General features: G+C 36.8%; 2 protein-coding genes, 1 long non-coding RNA gene and 1 pseudogene across 4 annotated transcripts; 2 read left to right on the top strand and 2 right to left on the bottom strand.

The window, feature by feature from the left end:
* Nucleotides 1–3,717: 3,717 nt before the first annotated feature.
* LOC148735768 (uncharacterized) lies at nucleotides 3,718–10,956 on the bottom strand. The gene is made up of 5 exons (XR_015999164.1): nucleotides 10,770–10,956; nucleotides 7,518–7,606; nucleotides 6,433–6,633; nucleotides 5,714–5,787; nucleotides 3,718–5,153 (listed from the first exon to the last, which is right to left on the bottom strand). It is a non-coding gene; the product is annotated as an uncharacterized LOC148735768 (long non-coding RNA).
* Nucleotides 4,337–5,873, top strand: LOC148735770 (TNF receptor-associated factor 5-like). Its single transcript, XM_088752997.1, has 3 exons — nucleotides 4,337–4,419; nucleotides 4,497–4,955; nucleotides 5,729–5,873. The coding sequence occupies exons 1-3, from the start codon at nucleotides 4,337–4,339 to the stop codon at nucleotides 5,871–5,873; spliced, it is 687 nt and encodes a 228-aa protein (XP_088609123.1).
* LOC148735769 (uncharacterized) lies at nucleotides 7,468–9,766 on the top strand. Its single transcript, XM_088754787.1, has 5 exons — nucleotides 7,468–7,598; nucleotides 7,953–8,031; nucleotides 8,135–8,219; nucleotides 8,620–8,745; nucleotides 9,057–9,766. The coding sequence occupies exons 2-5, from the start codon at nucleotides 8,003–8,005 to the stop codon at nucleotides 9,201–9,203; spliced, it is 387 nt and encodes a 128-aa protein (XP_088610913.1). The 5' UTR covers nucleotides 7,468–7,598; nucleotides 7,953–8,002; the 3' UTR covers nucleotides 9,204–9,766.
* A 1,947-nt stretch (nucleotides 10,957–12,903) lies between the features above and the next one.
* LOC148735767 (uncharacterized) lies at nucleotides 12,904–19,457 on the bottom strand (annotated as a pseudogene). Its single transcript, XR_015998627.1, has 10 exons — nucleotides 19,430–19,457; nucleotides 18,951–19,038; nucleotides 18,570–18,645; nucleotides 18,022–18,169; nucleotides 17,764–17,889; nucleotides 17,309–17,344; nucleotides 16,793–16,856; nucleotides 16,270–16,301; nucleotides 15,279–15,321; nucleotides 12,904–14,832 (listed from the first exon to the last, which is right to left on the bottom strand). The product of XR_015998627.1 is annotated as an uncharacterized LOC148735767 (transcript).
* Nucleotides 19,458–20,131: the final 674 nt, after the last annotated feature.

Raw genomic sequence — 20,131 nt, 5'->3', positions numbered from 1 at the left:
CTTACAAACACCAGAATAAATTTACTTCGATGATTCAGGACAGGACACCCGCTAGAGCTCTGGGTATCAGGTGCCGGTATTATTGAAAAAACTGTTTATGTTTGTTAGTATCATGATATTTTTCTCTCGACGAAGTGTATTGCGTTTCATTTTCCCCCAGATAAGTTACAATACAATGCATATACAATATTTAAACATGGTGAGGTTTAAAGCTGCAACCTTGTTGGACCATGTAGAAAATAAGTTGTAAAAAAAAAAAGAAGCTTTCATTGAGGAAACTATAGGGCGCAACATGCAGTTGACTGAGCATTTTGAATCAATCTTTCATGAGTATTTGTTTGCTTATCGCAAATTTCACAGTTGTCCCACGGCTCTTTTAGCCTTAACAGAGGACTGGAGATCTGAACTTGACAAGCACAACATTATTGCAACGGTAGCGATCGACCTTAGCAAGGCGTTTGATTGCCTACTCCACGATCTGCTCCTTGACAAAGTTAATTTTTGTGGACTTGAAAAAAATTCCGTTTCACTTTTACGGAGTTATTTATCTTCCCGATATCAACGGGTTACTGAGGAATACTTTCTCCACGTGGATGGGTGTGCATACCGGAGTACCACAAGGGTCATTACTAGGACCGCTATTGTTTAACATCTTCATGAATGACCTCATACTCGCGGTTGAGAATTGTAGACTTCTTAGTTATGCAGACGACACTAAACTCTATTTATCAAAGCATGATCCCCGAGCATTGGAGGAAGCCTTAAACCGAGACTTAGCCAGTACAACACAATGGTTTCGATAGAATGGGATGGTAGCAAATCCATACAAAGATCAGGGTTTGGTGTTAGCTGATTTGCTGTTAGCTGATTAACTGATGAAACACTGATTGGGATTTCCAGTTAGAATGCGCAGGGAGGCCAATACCTATTTCCAGTGAGATAAAATTATTAGGTGTAACATCGGATGACAAGCTGAAATTTGATGCTCATGTAGCATCAATCTGTAGAAAGATGGCGGGTCAGGTTAATGCTTTAAATAGGCTCAAAAATATCCTGCCTCTTAAAACCAAGGAAGCACTTTATCGCGCATTTATTTTACCTCACTTTGATTATTGTAGCCAGATATGGCACCACTGTGGGGAAAGGAATACAACGAAAATGCAAAGGGTAAATCAACGTGCGCTTAGATATGTATATAAAGATAAGGTTATTTCATATGAAGAATTGCTCGATTGTATCGCCTTGAATACGACACTGAAGAGTCGTCGGAGGACTCAAGACATGTTGCTAACGGTCGATAACTGCTTTCAAAATAAGGCTCCCAGACCTATTGCTGACTTAGTTCAACAAAGGAGGAATGATTACAATTTAAGAGGCAATAACAAGCTTTCCTTACCTAAGATTAACAGTACCAAGCATGGTCTTAAGTCATTTCGTTATTTTGCCGCTAAGACATGGAACTATGCGCGCAAAGGCTGGCACAATAACATTTTTTCACGATACCGGTCGCCTAAAATTTATTTAAAATATATGAACTTCATATATTTACTTAACGGTCCTATCCCAGTTGGCTTGTTAGCTCAATTGATCGAGCGCTGCACTAGTATCGCAGAGGTCAGTGGTTCGAATCCCGTAAAGGCATGATTTTTTTCAGGTCTGATTTTCGCTATTGCATAAATAGCGCTCTCTACTGCGAGGATCGTGCATCATACGTATCTACAACCGCAGTTCAAAATATATGAAATTCATATATTCATTGTATGATTTATCATCACGGGTTTATTACGAATCAACTTAACGGCCTGCTCCCAGTTGGCTTGTTAGCTCAATTGGTAGAGCGCTGCACTAGTCTCGCAGATGTCAGTGGTTCGAATCCCTTTCAGGCCTGACTTTTTTTCAGGTCTGATTTTTGCTATTGCATAGAGCTCTCTACTGCGAGGATCATGCATCATACGTATCTACAACCGCAGTTCAAAATATATGAACTTCATATATTCATTGTATCTGATTTATCATCATGGGTTTATTACGAATGCTACTGCTACTGCTACTGCTACTGCTACTGCTACTACTACTACTACTACTACTACTACTACTACTACTACTACTACTGCTGCTGCTGCTGCTGCTGCTGCTGCTACTACTTCTACTACTACTACAAACAAGCCGTGCCTCCAGAATCGAAAACTAAATCAGTACTATGTACTTACTGGATAGGAAACTATTTGGTTCGAGGTCATGACGCGGTCCTATCCCAGTTGGCTTTTTAGCTCAATTGAGAGAGCGCTGCACTAGTATCGCAGAGGTCAGTGGTTCGAATCCCGTAAAGGCATGATTTTTTTCAGGTCTGATTTTCGCTATTGCATAAATAGAGCTCTCTACTGCGAGGATCATGCATCATACGTATCTACAACCGCAGTTCAAAATATATGAACTTCATATATTCATTGTATCTGATTTATCATCATGGGTTTATTACGAATCCTGCTACTGCTACTGCTACTGCTACTGCTACTGCTACTGCTACTGCTACTACTACTACTACTACTACTACTACTACTACTACTACTGCTGCTGCTGCTGCTGCTGCTGCTAGTACTACTAGTACTGCTACTGCTACTGCTACTGCTACTGCTACTGCTACTGCTACTACTACTACTGCTGCTGCTGCTGCTGCTGCTGCTGCTGCTGCTAGTACTACTACTACACTACAACAAACAAGCCGTGCCTCCAGAATCGAAAACTAAATCAGTACTTTGTACTTACTGAGTGGGAGGGCCGGATAGGAAACTATTTGGTTCGAGGTAATGACGCTTGGACCGAGTGCACAAAGGTCCGTGTCTCGTGACCGTCAGCCAAATATTTTGCCGTCCGGTCCGAACATTAAGGAGCCCCTCCCAGGGGTTTTAGGAACAAGGGAACTGGAACATTTATCAAATTACTTTCACGGAACAAGGGAACTCTTGAGTAGATTGTTGGGAACAAGCGAAAATCGATCTACTTTCAATAATAATTTTTTTTTAACTTTCCGAGCCTCTAAAATATAAAACAAATATGGGGAACAACGATAAAAATTTTTGGGGATAAAGGGAACAATACAAAAATTTTCGGGATCAAGGGAACATGAGCTAAAAACATTTTTGGGAACAAGGGGTTTTGTTAATGGGGAAAAAGTAATGAAATCCAAAATGATTAAGGGATCAAGGGAACATGTACCCTCCCTTCCCCCGTGTAAATAATGCCTAAGCGGATGTCACATTTTTAACCTACGTGACATCATTACTGGCCGCCATTTTAATGTCGCGTCGCGCGAAACCTTTGAAATTCAATCTTGCTTTGTCAAAAGACGAAACACCCTTTCATACAGAAAAATTTAAAAAGATTAATCTTCAAAACCAGACAAAGCGCGCCTGCGACTGAAACTCTTTCTAGCCTTCAGCGTGGCATCCCCTTCGTGAGAACGTCATTATTACAAAGGAAAGGCATTGATAATGGAGTGGGTTAATTATAACCAATAACCTTTTATGGAGAAAATCTCATCACATCACTGTGGTTCTCAGAAAGGTCCTAAGGGACTTGGCAATAAACTGGGAAACCCCTTTACGTGACGACCTCAATAAAAAGGGGGTAAACCGACTAAACAAAGTAATACATTAAATTCAAGACCTTGCTGAATTATTTGACGATAAATGTACCAATTACTGCCAATACCAGAACTTGAACAAAGGAAATGAATTTATTAACCGCACAAAGGTAAAAATGACCTTCGAAAATCTTAGCATACTCTGCTTGTAATCTGAGGTTATTTGAGCAGCTTATACTAACAAGGAAACTTTACCGTTTCAGGCCGTGACCGAAGATCCCAAACTTTGTAAAATGCCTCATCAAAAGGGTAATTCCTTATTTTCTAATTTTGATGATGTCACTTCAAAACCAGATAAAGCGCGCTCGCGAATGAAACTCTTTCGAGCCTTTAGCGTGGCATCCCCTCCGTGAGAATGTCATTATTACAAAGGACAGACCTCGCTGATGGAGTAGGTTAAGGTAAGATACTAGGGAACCCCTTTATGAAAGGACATAAATATTAAGGGCTGAGCCAACTAGACAAAGCATTCCATTAAATTCACGACCTGACTGAAGAATTCAATAATAAGCGTACCCACTACCGTCAATACCGGAACCTAAACAAAGGAAATTAATTTATTGACACCGCAACGGAAATGTTGACTTTAAAAATAACATCACACTCTCGTAATTAGAGGCTATTTGAGCAGCTTACACTAACAAGGAGACTTTAATGTTAAAGACAGTTATCGAAGATCCTTATTCCATAGAAATGTCTCATCAAAAGGCCGAAGTGGTTTCCAAGTCCAACGAATTAACTTTTCTGCGAAAAGTGGATCTGGAATGCTGTATTTGGTGAGTTGAATATCATTGCCGGCTTTCATATCGCCGTCGCATTTCCAGTGCGACTATATTGCCATTTTCCTTTTCAGTTATAACATCGTGTTAAGGCCCGTTACCCTTGCCTGTGGGCACTCTGGCTGCCAAAATTGCATGGAAACTTGGGCGGAATCGAAAGTCACACCGGTATGTCCCCAGTGTCGGGCAAAGTTTCGAAAAGAAGAGCTGAAGATCAATGTGACGATGGACAAGGCCACCCGAGATTTGCCTGTTAAATGTAACAGCCAAGGCTGCCAGTGGAAGGGAAACTATAGCGATGCCAACGATCATCTAAAACATTGCCCAAAAGTACGAGAGAGGTGCCCCAACGAAGGATGCCAGCACGTAGCGGCACGGGAAGAAATGACAGCACATGCTTGCCCTAAAGAAAGGATCGCATGTTCAGGATGCCAACTGCGCGTAACGAGGGAAAAACTACAATTCCACCGTAGATCTTTGTGCAGAGATTCTGCAGCTCTATGCCCCTTGAGATGTGGAGCGTCATTACCACGGTACGTTGCACTGATTCGGATAATTGAGCATTGCGATGTTTTAGTGTTGGCAATAGTTTTAAGTGAGGAAATTTTTAACATGAATAGCAGTATCCCTGTATTTTCTCCGTTCAAATCTAAGATCACGGGCAGTCCTAATTTGTGTCTGGTGTCACACATTACGGAACGTTGTGACTCAGCTGCATTCCTCAAATATAACTGAAAGAGAAGAGTTATATTTCATGATCAAGAAACGATTTGAGAAACAGATATAATGCCTATCATTCAATGGGGATCTAGGGGAAGGGCAAAGTGATACTCCCAAATGACTTTAAGTCCCCCATCCCCCCCCCCAACCATCCCCTCTACAGGGCTGTAGCCAGATTTCAGGACAAGACGAGGCAAGTTTCGAGCGCCGAAGGCGCGAGCCGCTAGCGGGGTCTGGGGGCATGCCCCCCAGAAAACTTTCAAATCTAGAGGTTTAGAAATGCTATTTTAAGGATTTTCCGTGGCATTTTTGTTAAGAAAAGTCAATCTTTAAGAAAAAAATTAAAAAGGCCAAAGTTAAGACGAGGCAATTGCCTCGTCTTGCCTCATGCTAGCTACGCCGCCCTGCTCTAGATCTCCCCAAAGTTTACATCAAAGTCAATTTGTCTACAGAACCACCCTAAGGGTGTCACGCTTTTCCCACTTTTTCTTTTTCACTTTTTTTTTTTATCACATCAACTGTTTGAATATATAACACCAGTAAAAATGGAAGATCTTGAACTATCACATACCTCTTTGAATTTTAGAAGGAACATCAACCTACATCTTCACCAATGCCCAGAGAAAGCTTTAATGTGCCAAGTACCTGGGTGCAAAAAAATTGTAAAAAGGAAGGACATGAACGTCCATTTGACGGAATCAACCACCAAAGTGAAAAGTCAGAACATGTAATAATACAACTGCAACTACACGCCAAATGATACACTGTACACAATTAAATTGAAGGATTATTATCTACAAAATGAAGGAAATGTTCACAACTGATCTTTCCAGCACATTGCAAGCAACTGGGTCATATATTTATGAAAGGAAAAAAAGCACATGTGACATTATATTCACACTACACTCAAATATACAAGCTAGATCCAAAGTGAAAAGTCAGGAGTCACATGTAAAAATACAACTGCAATTACAGTCATGCCAAATGATACACTGTACACAGTTAAATTGCCTTAATGAAGTGAAACCAGTTTATTTGCAGAACTCTTTTCAGAGTGCAAAATATGTCGTAAACTAGAGCATGAGTTTGAGAACATGAACCTATCAACTGGGTATTTAACTTTGTATTTTCATTTTGTTTACAATGTGTGGCACTCATCCGATAAAGTTTTATTTACTAAATGCAAATTTTTTTGGCATGGTTTTGAAGTTCACTTACACATAGATAAGACTTTAATTTCTAAGTATGTTTAACATGCTTTATAATAGATTTCATTAAAACCTACTGCACCTCTCTTACAACACTCATCCAGTTGTGTTTCCTTCTGGACACTTGATCACCAATTATTATTAACTTTTATTTTAGGAGCTCCCTACAATGCTCCAAGCAGAACTAGTGAGGTTTGGAGGTGCGAGAACATACTGGAGTTAGCTTGCAACAACGTTGAACTGCCCATGCTGCCACTCCTGAATCATTCTTTTGAGGAGGTCACTAAATGCAATTATTAAAAAGAATCAAGTACATTAATTATAGACTATAATGCAATTGTGGTGATCTTAAAGGCCAATATTCAATTCTGATTTATTCATAATTAAATTTATACCAAATTCCTAATTTATCTCTGGAATAGAGCACTTAAATGGATTTTAAATTAATTCCTGTCAAATGACAAAAAACATTATGTTCGTTTATTTTTTAACCATTTAAAAATTGACTGATCATTGCATTATATGGTTTTTTTGGGTATAGTTATACTGGCAAGCAGGAGAGGCTAGGCCCCCAATAGTAGCTGTCCTTCTGAACCCAAATGGCCAAAATGATCTAAGGGTGGACATGCTGAGGTACTGATAATCTGTACAAATAAGATAGACCAGGCAGGCAGGCCTGTAACAGGCCAAGTGGTTAAAGAGAATTTTACTAGGGCTGCTTACATTGACATTGATCACTAATGCACGAAAATGAAATCCTCCATTTGTTATTACTATTTTGGCAAGGGCTCTTCAAAGGATGATGGTGGCTGGTTCCATCAATGAGGCAGAATGGCTCTATTGGGGAGCTGAAACCTCATCAGAAGAAGGAAGGAAAGGTAGGGTCAAAGAGTTCATTATCTGTATAGTCAAAACCTAAGGCTTAACAATTCATTTCATTAAGTTTATTAATTAGGTACACTATTGCTAAAAGCTAATTAAATTACCACTTCTGGCCTTTAACCAGCTACACACAATGTGAAACTGCTTAAAGTGTAGCTTACAATTCACTTCCAAGTGATTAAATTATCAAAAAAAATAAAAACTCAACTACCCATAAGTGGCAATATGACTCTAATTTCAGGATCACATTTTGTTTTCATGAAACAATCCTTGCGCTATACGTACATGGAAGACTGAATGAGGACCAGATCATCTTCTTGGTGCCCTCTCCTCGTCAAAATCCAGTATTTGTAGAACGCATACAAGGTAATAACCTGGTTAAGAGATTATTTCAGATCAGATATTTCATTAAATCACTTTTTTCAGTGGCTTTTAGGACAACAACATATTTGGTGATGATGAACCAAAACTGCCATAAAAATGAGTACAATCTGCAAATGCCTACGAATGCCGTTTTTTTTTTCATTGTTAAGCAAATTTCATCCTCTGTCTTCTACTATCAAATATTTGTATAAGCCTTATTTTTGATGATTGCAGTTAAATTATGTCATGCAGCCTAGGAGCAGGAATGTCAAACTTATTTTCATGGGAGACTTTGCATAAAGTGAATATCCAGAATAAATTTGGTCTATAATTAAAACTCTCTTGAATCATTCTTAGCATCGGATGCAAACAACACTGGCCTCGGAAGTGTGTGTGAAAGGGTAACCATGATGATCCAATCACTTGTGTTGGAAAGGTAATAATTTTGTTGTATAATAACTATTAATGAAATCTTACAGAGTAATGCACCACAAAACTGTTAGATACTTCACATTAACCATGTTACTCTGTTTACACAGGGAACAACTTGCCCTCTGGCGAGAACCGAGGACAGATGGGAAAAGAAAAGAAAATAAAAGGAAAGATGAAGGAGATGCAGCAGAAGTATAACCTTAAGGCATCATTTTCATGGAAAATTAAGTAAATACATCAGTTTACTTATTTTGTCACCTGTGTCAACCAAACAGGAAAGGAACTTAATTCAACTGAATTTCCAAAGGAGAGTACAAGAACTTAGAGGAGGGACAAATCACAACTTAGATTCAACTAGACATATTACAGGCTTTTGTGAGTCAAACTTTTGCAGTTGAATTACAATTATTAAATCTTGAAAACACTTGGCTGAGGTTCAATCAGATAAAAACCAGGTTTAATCAACAGCAAGGGTGATTTCACTGAGAACTACTTCCAGTTGGAATTTCCAGATGGAGGAGAGGGGTGTTAGTAGAAAAATCCTTTTACTATTTTACATTAAGAAATGTTTGAATTTTTTTATTTTTGATAGGTCAGACAGAAGAGGAAAGAAAGGGTGAAATCTCCTCTACCAGGCGAGGAGTACACCAAAATTATCCTCCGCTGCACCGGTAACAAGAAAATTGGCAGGCGGTTTAGGTCAAATGCTTTTTTCCAGGTACATTGGAGTACTTATAATTATTTATACACCTGCACATATTACAACTGATTACAGTTGAAATTATTACCATTTGCAAGTTTTATTAATTCACTTGACTAAATTAGGCAATCCCCTAAGCAAGGTCTCAATAAGGGGCAAACGCAGATGTTCACTTATACACTCATGGATTTTCCTTATGGCTGGGTCATGATCCTGAGTGCATTGAACTCTGACAAAAGCCACTGCCATAACAGTACCATGGTGACCACAACTCCAGCTGTTACTTAGCATGTAAATGATACAAATATTTTGTCTATGTAACTATGCAGGAAGTCTACGACTGGGCAGGATCTCATGATGACCTGCCAGGACACTTCATAATAAGGAGAAGGCAGCAAGTGGTGCGCCACAGTGATCGGCTACAGGGGCGCGAGATCCTGGATGTAGTAGAAGGAGTGAGTGCTTCCTTAGAGTAGGAACAAATAAACAACATTAATTTTACTTTAACATCAGCTTTCCATTACTTTCATGTCAAGACTGCAGCTACCTCTTCACTCATGATCGCAAATTAAGAGTATGGTTTTTGCAGTCTATACAGAGGGCTAGGTCAGGCTACAGGTTTAATAGCTAAGGTTATATTGACAAGCATTGATTATTTTGTTGAAAGTGAACTGTTGCAGTTGTGTAATAGCTTCTACACTTGATTAGATCAGTGGATCTGTGGAAACATTCTTAACTGAATTAGACCTGTTAGTGACACCTCTTTGTTCTCAATTAACAAACTATTTCCTAAAAATTACTCACTTTTGAACAAAATAATCAAATCTGCATTTATTTAGTTAACATTTAATCTGGATTCAAAGATGAATTTCTCTCACTGGTATCAATAATATCAGTGCGATTTGTGTTATGCAATATCTGAATAGAATGAGTCAAACAAACACAACTTCAACTGTATATTAATTTTATATTTCAAAAGTTAGCTTTTAACAATTATAGTAGCCTGCCAAACTTTCTTAACTTTCATGAAATGTTGTAAATCCACCATGGTCTCCGATGATGTATATATTAAGTATATTATTTTGATATTATTCTTCTTACTGTTTGTTTGCAAGAGATGAATTATAACTCTTTGTTTTAGTCCATTTCCTTTACTGTAGATATCTGCAGACAGCTAAGAAGAAGTGTGGCTGTTTTGTTTTGTTTTAAGTGCAAACCATCACCGAAAAGCCAAATTAACAAACGCTAGAAATAGTTATTAAGACCTGCCTTTACTATGCCTTAATCACTAAAAATATGATAATACTGAAATTCATTGGTTACAGTACAAACTGCTACACAATACCATTTGTCATCCTTGCTGGAACAGCTTGTTAGTTTACTTGTTTGTTTGTTTATTTGTTTTGACTGTTTTATGCAAATATTTTGGTCTTCCCACCTTCATGGCTTATTTATCAAACTAATATAACTTACAACCGAATGTTAGTGTTCACCTTCATGGCTTATTTATAAAAATAATACAACTTACAACCGAATATTATTGTTCACCATATATGCTTAAAACCTAGCCTGATACAGTTCTCATAAAGTATTTTTCTAATCTGCATTAGCTACCGTTATTTAGGTAATAAAGAACATGGTTTCTCAATCAATCTCAACTCAATGCAGACATTTCTTTTCAGACTTTTTTGGCCATATTCTCCAAAACACTTTAATGTTACATAGGATTTGTGTTCCTTTTCCTAGCTACAAATGACCAATTAAAACAGAAACACTAAAGTGTATTGAGCTTCTACAATAAAAATAGATTGTTTGTATTGCTGCATGCTGTTATGTATACTTTTTTGTGTGGTAAACTCAGGGTTGGAAAAATGGAGAGAAACAGTTTCTTGTTACAGTACTGAGATTAAAAATAACCGAGAAATGTTCACTCCGGGATTGAGCTTAAGTTTGAAACTGAACAAAACGTTATTAAAAACTATGAACCAGCGAGTAGCTACACCCTCCCCTAAAACAATGTAGTAGAAAGAGCCAGTAATCACCTTAGTGTCCTTCCCTTCGTCTCCTTTGCAGAAATAAATCATTATTTGCTCCTGTTGTGTTTTCTCTTTCGAATTCCACCGAAAACATACTTCTACAAAGTCCCAAATTAACGAACTAAACTCAATAAGTTTGCCAGAATTATGGCCATTCTCGCTCGTCCCATGCTCCCTCCCAAGTCTTGGTACCAGATTACCTCTCAATTGCTGAAAGAAGATTAAACTCAGCTCGATACCAAACCGAGCTCGATCAGAAATCGAGCTCGATATGAAACCAACACCGCAAGGCAAACCGAGGACGATAGAAATCGAGGCAAACCGAGCTCGATAAGAAACCGAGCTCGATTAGAACAGATTGAGTTTGTCGAGCTCGTCTTTTTGATCGAGCACGATATAGTTGGATCGAGCTCGAATAGAATTGACCGCATTTCGAGCTCGTTGATCCGAGGTTGGTTTGAACTGGTACTCGAATCGCTATTCGAGTACGGTGAACATACACCGAGCTCGGTTGCCCAGATACCAAATGTGATCCAGATTAACTATCTTAAAATCCATGCGCCGTGTCTTTGCTCTCCTTTCAGATCAGACTACATTGCATTCGCTTCAGTGTAGGAAACTTTGTGCTATGGACTTAAGTTATTTGGATCATTCACGGTTTCCGGGAAACGAGCCCAAAAGCACCTGATCAAAAACGACCACGATTCCTCGTTTTGCCAAGCTTCGACATACGAGCCTCGATTATCCAATCGAGCCTCGATTTTGCAATCGTGCCTCGATTTTGCAATCGAGCCTCGATTTTCCAATCGAGCCTCGATTTTCCAATCGAGCCTCGATTTTCCAATCGTGCCTCGATTTTCCAATCGAGGCTCGATTTTCTAATCGAGGCTAAATACGGGAGGGAGCCTGGGGCGAGTGAGAGTGGTCATGTTCTGGCAAACTTGTCGTCGCAAACTCAGGACTTTTTTGAAATTTTAAAAAGAACGCGAGAGGGAGAAAGAATATTTGTACACTGCTAAAGAGATGGAGGAAATGGTCCTAAGGTAAGCATTGGTTTCTTCTGGTACATTGTTTTACCGGAGGGTGTTTGTTCCTACTTGCTGCTTCATAGTTTTCGGTTACGTAAGCTCGATAGATTTTCGCGTTCCTATTTTAATTGGTCATTTTTAGCCAAAAAAGGAACATAACTCTTAGGAAATGTTAAAATGGTTTGGACAAAAAAGGCTGAGTAGAGGATGAGTAAAACTAACATTCCGGCACCAGAATTCAAGACAGTCACGCGTATGCATAGCTACCAGCTGACATTCATATTAGTGGGAATGGAAAAAGACAAAAGCAAAATTTTCTCATCTTGCAAACAAATGGTAAGAAGAATAATGTTAACTATACTTATGTCCCTTTTCCAAGACCATAATAGCTCAGCAGCATTTCATGGAACATGTGAAAGTGTGGTGGGATACTATAATTTTTTTGAAGCTAAATTTGTTATCCAATTTTGTGTTTCACTCATTCTATTCAGATAATTTTGTGAAACACAATCATACTGTGATATTTTTTATAGCAGAGGAATCTATTTTAAATCAAAATTGACTAAATGTTCACAAATGAATGAACGTTGGAGGTTTTTAAAGAAACTGTGGTGCTGTGTCAGTAGGGGTAGATTAATTAAGATGAAATTGTAAACTGGCCACCCTGAAGATTCAAAAAGCTGACGTTTTGAGCATTAACCCTTTGTCAGAGTTAAGGGCCAATACTTGAAACTTCAGCTTTTTGACTCTCTAAAGTACAGTGGCTAATTTATAATTTCAACTTAGTTGATATAACCAAATTAAATTTTGACTAGTAAGATTAACATGGACTTGACAATTAAGTTAAAAGAAATTAATTCTTATGAATTAATTTGATAGTTCAGAACAAATAAGATTCCTAAAATGTTAAATATTAACTTTGTAATAGATCCACCAAACTAATCAACTGTAAAAGCTATGACACAACTGCAACAGTTCACTTTTAACAAAATAATCAAGTGCTTGTTGAGCTGACCTTAATTTTCATATAGCCTGACCTAGCGCACTTTATTGACTGAAAAAAAAACCTTAATCCTTATCTGCGATCATGACTAAAAAAAAAAAGCAAGACATTTTTGATATTAGTAACTGAATTGAATATTTTAATACCTATTAATTTAATAAATACAAGTTGATTTTACCATAGTAAATAATAAACTTAACATCAAATCTGCCATGTTTGTTGTTTAAGTTGAACCTGCTCTACATGAAATAAAATATCAAAATATCCACGGGTAAATTAAAATAAAGGTGTGACTAACTAGGGACATTTTTTTGGTTTGCATGCTTATGGATCATCTTCAAAATATGAACAAGTTTTAACTTCTTGCCACAATTTTTTATATATACATATATATGTATGTACTGTATAATGTAATTTTAACTTTGCCTACTCTTCAGTGCAAGGCAAGAATTAAGCCAAGGGGTCCCTACTCTAGATATTAAATCACTGTGCTCTCACCCAAGGAAGCCAATTTCACACCTTTCAGTAAAGTAAGCATGGTTGTGGTTAAGGTTTATAGTTTCATAGAAGCCTAAATTTTTGCACTCTTTTAGAAGTCTTCTATATTGCATGTGCAACATCAACTATTAAATTCAAATCATAACTAGTTCCAGTATTCGATCTAGTTCATGTTTTTGTTTCATTTATTTGGAATATTCTATTCTGACACTAAATGAAATGGTTGTGGACTCTTACTGATGTAAAAACAGACTAAAAAACAAAGAAACAAACAAAAAGCAAGTTACCTCATATATATTAAGTACTTCCAAAGCAGCTGGCAATAATTAAAGAAAACCAAAAAAAAAAAAAAAAATGTGCTTACTATCCTTAGATGAGGGCACAATATTAAGATGACTAGCATTTCAGATTACGTGGGTATGAGTACAATTTTAGTATGAGCCTACTTAGACATTTTGCATATGTTGATTTACTGATCGTTTGATGCTTCATTTGTTGTCTTTGTTCTTGTGTTTATGTTTTGTTATGAAACAAGGACAAAAGCTTAGTGTTTTTCAAGCAAAAGAGAATGGCAGTTGAACCTGAAAACATGATTTGAAGTTGAATCAGTTACTTGGGGTCAGAAAGCATGAAATGAAAAATATATTTTGCTGTTTTTTGACATCGTATATTCAAGATTGGTCTGTAATTTTTTAAAATAAGGATTCCACTTTATGATGAATTGTTTACCACAATAAACAACTAAAACCTTGAAAAGCATAAAGACTCTGACATACTGGTGATGGTTTGAATGATGTCAGTTCTTGGAAGTTTGAAGATCATAGTTTGACCCAGACCATTTGTTTTTCAAATGACCCAATATAAAATGTCATGCAATACATATGACCCACTTTGACTAAATTCTAAACTGAACACTTTTAGTTCCTTATAACACCAACCATATTTACATTAGGAACTGAAGTTTTGGGCTCTACACTTGTTGTTTATCATCAAAACAAAGAACATTTTTAACTTGTTGCTTTATAGCAGCCTCTATTGAACAAATTTTGAAGGACTCTAGCCAGCCTCTACCATTTTTGATGACCATGAAAATATGTGAAATGTATGGGAAAGTGAAATTTTATTGCATTGTCCCAAGTTGTGTTTCTGGAAGTCTTTTAAATTACCCTAAGCAGTTTGATTGTACATTTTTATATTTGGATCTGCTCTACATGAAATAAAATATGAAAACATCCACAGGTAAACAGAAACAAAGGTGTGGCTGACAAGGGTCCTTTTAAAGTCTTTTTAAACTTTTAACATTCTGGGTGATTTTCCACCATTGGCTTTTTTCTTTTTGAGGTTGTTCTCCTGTCCTTCTTTTTCCTTTTCCTTTCATGTTTAACATGTTCGTTCCCCTCTTCATCTTTATGTTCCCTCTTTTTCTCTTCTTCTGTGTGCTCCCTCACTTCCTCTTCTTTCTTTTGCTCCTTTTTCTCTTCTACTTTCTTCTCCTCCTTGTTGATGTCTACACAACTTTCCTCTATTTCTTGTCCTTCTTCTGGGGAAAAAGTTATAATTTTAGACATTGTAGGCTGACCAGTAATTTTCTTTTTCTTGCTGTTGACTCACAATCATATATTTCTCTGATAATTATATTGTCCCAGTTTGGAGGGAAATGCTTTATAGATTGCCAGGTTAAGTAGGGGCCTTAGTTAAAAGGGTCAGTAGGAAATTTCCATAATCCATGGTCTCCAGGTCAAGAATATACATTTCCATGTTCTTTCAATATCTTCTAATAGAGTCTAATCATTTTGTTCAACCTTCTGATTAAATTCTTTTGTAGCTCTAATGACATCCTTATGCCATGTTATCCTCTAAAATGCAGTAGGATGCCAGTGGATCAACTATCATCAGAGATGGCCACTTTTACCAACATTAAAATCAGTATCCTTACTGGTTGGTAAAATACTGGTTATTTTACTTATTAGATAATATGCTTCTCACCTGCTTGTGCAAAAATAATTCCAGATGTACCTGGTAGTGGTTCCTGAAACAAGATAAAAAGTAAAGGGAAGTATGCCATCCACAAGAGTCACGTGTAACTTACTTTTAACAACAAGGGACAATGGCAAAAACCAAGATGCCACTGCCTCAATCTCTTACTTTCCTTTATAACCATGACTATTATAACATAGATATGGTATTATAAAATTAAATAGTCACTAATGAAATGTACATGAACTAATCTAATTACATGACCTCATATTTCAATGGCAAATTAAAATAGGGCATTCAATACCTTTACTAAACACACTTGGAAAATGATGTTACTAACATGATCTCTATTTACTTAGTTATTTAGGTTGATAAGTTGTTTACATTATAGCATGACCCTTATTTAAAACTATAGTGATAATAGATACTGTCAGTTGTTCCACCTTGCTGTTGTTAATATTATTTGGTCAGGTGTTGATGTTAGTGTTATGCAGGAGGAAGCCATGACAGTTCATTTTGTTCAGTTGTATGTATATTGACATATCTTAAATTATTTTGGTTAAAATGAGAACTAGATCACATGAAGATCATTAAGTAAGTCTGCACAAAATAATGCTTCTCGCAAAGAACCTTGTCCCAAGGGACCCGTCAGTCTGCCCCAAGTGTTGCGGCTCACGAAGAACCTCGTCCCAAGGGACCTTTAAGTCTGCCCCAAGTGTCGCGGCTCACGAAGAACCTCGTCCCAAGGGACCTTTCAGTCTGCCCCAAGTGTCGCGGCTCACGAAGAACCTTGTCCCAAGGGACCCGTCAGTCTGCCTAAGTGTCACGGCCCACAAAGAACCTCGTCCCAAGGGACATGCGAGTTTTTTAAGTTTAAGTCAACTTTTTTTGGTCAATGATCTATGGAACATACAATGCAATATGTTATGGTAGGGTTTTCATAATGTAGCATACTACCAATAATTTTACGTGACATTTTAATGTGCACTACTTCCCTTACCTCATTTGTTTTGCTTGTGTTCGAATCTTCATCTGTCAGGAGGAGAACTAGTCTCAGTATGTAAAAATACACAATTTAATATACCTATATTTTACTATAATTGCTCAAGTAATACAGGTGATGATGATTTATCCAGTAAATTACAGAATTGTGTGGCGACTCTCATTGTTTATCAGGTAACAAATATGAAATTAATAAGCCCTCAACACATAACTTAACATATGACCAGTGTTGATTTTTGGCATTAAGGCAATTTCTTCTGAAATTTTTTAAAGAAAGATGTTATCTCTGTTTTTAGGAACATCATGTAGTCCTAATGTTTGTCCTTATTTTCTGCTTATTATCACTGAGCAAGGCAGATTACCTGTAATTTTCTTGTTGGGTTGCATTACCTTTGCTAAGACTGGGTCTGCTTTTCATGCATGTTCAGTATCATTTGAAGGTACTTCATTTTTATTCTTTACATTGTTTTTTTCATTTTTTGGTAATTACTAGTTTAATACATAATATTTGTATTCCTCACCTAGTATTGTGGATGAAGGGTCACCCTCCAACTGCAAATCGGGAATATTTCCTTGGAATGTCACCTGCAGGCAAAATGAGGAAAGCCATCATGTGACCCAGAATTAACATTTCTTATTTCCTTACCATTAACAATTTCAAAATTTATGCTTAACTCTATGAATAAACCTCAGGTCATAACCCAAACTTTCAACCTGGGTATACAAAATGAATAGTCAAAAAAGATGATTTTGTCTTTTAATAATAATCAAACTGAAAAATTAGGCTGTGTGGAGAAAGAAACGGTTTATACTAAAGACTGGCTATGGTGATAAGAGCTTTCCAGTTTACTTCTTCAATAATACACATTCTTTTTTTCTGTTTTGATCACTTGTGCCATTTTGCTTCATGTCACACACTCATAGGCAGATAATTTGCAGCAAATTGACCAGTCCGAGCATACACTTTACTTAATATGTGGTGTTGTATCATACATTCAAAGATAAGTTGTTACTATGTGTATTCACTTTTTTCTAACCTCTGATCCCAGAAGGGATTTAATCTCTGCCTCATCCTGGATTAAAAAAAAAAAAAAAACAAGTTAACAGAATCAAAGATAAGGTTTAATACATAAATTCCACAGTATTTACCAGGGTAGCTGTTTGAACACTTTACAACTGTGACTTTCAAACCTCATACAGGCACATTGGTGAATATGCAAGCAAAAATCCCCTCAAAATTCATACTTGTATTATGTATCTCATAATGATTAATTTTGTGTGCTAAGAAATACCAGGAGATAGCATATCATTTGCCATATTTTTTCCACCACCTCTAAAAATCAGGATTAAAAGGGTATTTTGAACAAATTTGAATTCACCAAAGGCATTCCATTTGCCTTCTTGAAATAACACAAGTATATTTTAGACTCCAACTCCAGATTTCTAGTACTGTAGTTGTTATTTGTTTTATGCAATATTATTATTTACTTACTCTCTCATGAATATGAAGCACCTCTGGTCTCTCCAAGAGGTCTCCATGTTTTACCACTTCCCTACCTCTTTGGATAGAGAAGTGTAATGGGAGAGCATTGTTGGAGCCTGCCCAGTCATATACTTCCTACATCATTTAAACAGGAAAAAAGGTTAGATTTCTTTTTGTAAAAAGCTATCTGCCAATCACTGTATGTCTACATAATTTTACCAAAGTGCTATTTACAGTTTAATAATTTGTATCATTGTTTATATGTACCTGGAAGAAGGCACCTTTGATGAACTGGCGCTCTTCCTTGCCGTTTGAGTGGCGGAGGATGATTTTCACTTTCTCTTTTTTTTTCTTCCCGACTGACATCTGTAACTCTGGCTTGTCGGGCTTTCCTTATCTTGCTTGATTCTTTAATCTGACAGAATAAATACATGACAACCTCAGTAATATTTCTTTGATAATGTAGAAAAAAGATCTTGAAATTTCTGCTGCTAAGTCTTAAAAGAGAAAGTGGTAATTATAGCAGTTTTTTTGGTAACAAGTATTATTTATGTTGAATCACTTCATTTCACTCATTTCCTTTCCTGTTTGGGGATATGTCTCTGAAACTTGGGCCATACTTTGATGGCTGGTGCTTGTTTTGGCTCCTGAAGTCTTAAAGGAAGCCTTCTAAAAATAATCCTCATTTCATTGCCTGACTTTCTCCTAATGTGTTCTTTATTTTTGTTTATTTCCAACAGGTAATCATGCCACGATTGACATAATTGATATTGGCATTATTTGTGCTATGTAAGTATTTGGGAAAAGCTATTTACCTTGTCATCCTCTATTGCCTTTTGCAATGCACTCTCCTGCTCCTTCTTAGGTGAACGATCCTGCTCTAACCTCTCCCTATTGGAAACAATGAATAACTTATGGTGAATCTCACCAGTGTTCACTTTGATTTGCTGCATCTGTCTGGATAATCAAAACATATTAACCACATAATTTGCATACACCTAGGGTTTTTTAATGTTTGTTAATTGCGAACAAGACATTGTTTGAAACAGCTTAGTATCTGATGTATGAATAACACATCAGACTTGAGCTATATGAGTTTATGAAAATTTTCTGTAAGATCATAAGGTTGTCAATGGGTAACAAGCTGGAAATAATTATTTCTACCTTTATCTTATCGAATATTAAAGACCTCTTACCATTCCCTTGTGAATGCATCCACAGCATCTGCTGCCCTTTTTACTGCATCCACCACATCTTCCTTTGTTGCCAATTTTAGGTTGTCTCCTTGTTATAAGAATCCAAAATACAACAATTTTGTTTCCAGCCATCTTTAAGTCAAATCAGATCAATATTAACCTATGATGTTCAATTTTTAAAAAGGGGCCAAAAAGACATATTAAAACAATTTACCAAAAAGTGGCAACATTTATGCAAGGTCAAACTGGTATGTAGGTAGTATACTGGTGCCTGATGATGGCTTGGGATATTGTACATGACTGCAAGTCAACCTTAAAATTAAAGAGTACATTATCTTTAAATTAATATAAGACTTAAGGTAAGGGAAGCGCTTTTAAAGCGATGGGAGTTTTTCCTCAAACTTCCTTATGTTTATTGTCTGTTTTGACTTGTGCCTACACATAGTGATGACATTAAAATTGAATGAGTACAGACTGACTTGCAGGCATGGGATCCTTTTCAAACATTCCAAACTGAACGTTATTTGCCAAGAAAAGCTTATTACTATTATCAATATAAAATTCCTTTCATTAACATTTACCAACCTTTTCAACAAATTGTATTTTGAGGCTATTTACATTCTTAAAATGCTCACCACAAAAGCGCTCTATGAGGATAGGCTGAGAAGTTGTGGGTGCCATTATGAGTAAATCGGACCCAGCACTTCCAAATTTTCTTTTCACTGTCATAAAAAATAACATAAAATGGTAAGAAGAGTTTGAGAACATTGACAATTATGGGCATTATTGCATCTATTATTGGAGCGTAGAGGTTGTTATGGGGCACTAAATATAGCATAAGGAAACACAACATAGACTAGAAGATAAGAGGATATTTTGATATGCTCAGTACTACAGAAAGTAAAACACCCTATTATAAGTACATCCTGGAAGGGAACAGGAGATGTCAACATCCCTTAATAATGAAGAAACATATCTATGCACACACTCTTTACAGTACACAATATCAGTACTTCAGATGTATCCATTTTTAAATATTAGTAAAGTGTGAGAATTACATTACAATCTTGATGTTTAGCCATTAAGACTTAGGAAACTTTTTTAACTTTGACCTTTTTGTCTCGTATCTTAGTAAACATCCAAAACACGGATAGTAATTCAATACCTTCTCTCCCAGATCT

Source organism: Stylophora pistillata, chromosome 3 (genome assembly GCF_964205215.1).
Source record: "Stylophora pistillata chromosome 3, jaStyPist1.2, whole genome shotgun sequence".
NCBI lineage: Eukaryota > Metazoa > Cnidaria > Anthozoa > Scleractinia > Pocilloporidae > Stylophora > Stylophora pistillata.
The sequence above is the reverse complement of the archived record's forward strand: the minus strand, read 5'-3'. Positions and strand labels throughout refer to the sequence as shown.

Bases quoted from the DNA above. Each gene is read 5' to 3' on its own strand.
- LOC148735770 (XM_088752997.1), top strand. From the start codon at position 4,337: ATGTCTCATCAAAAGGCCGAAGTGGTTTCCAAGTCCAACGAATTAACT. The intron at 4,420-4,496 runs GTGAGTTGAATA...TTTCCTTTTCAG, and splicing joins GATCTGGAATGCTGTATTTG to TTATAACATCGTGTTAAGGC. The intron at 4,956-5,728 runs GTACGTTGCACT...TTTGAATTTTAG, and splicing joins TGTGGAGCGTCATTACCACG to AAGGAACATCAACCTACATC.
- LOC148735769 (XM_088754787.1), top strand. From the start codon at position 8,003: ATGATGATCCAATCACTTGTGTTGGAAAG. The intron at 8,220-8,619 runs GTATAACCTTAA...TATTTTTGATAG, and splicing joins ATGAAGGAGATGCAGCAGAA to GTCAGACAGAAGAGGAAAGA. The intron at 8,746-9,056 runs GTACATTGGAGT...GTAACTATGCAG, and splicing joins GGTCAAATGCTTTTTTCCAG to GAAGTCTACGACTGGGCAGG.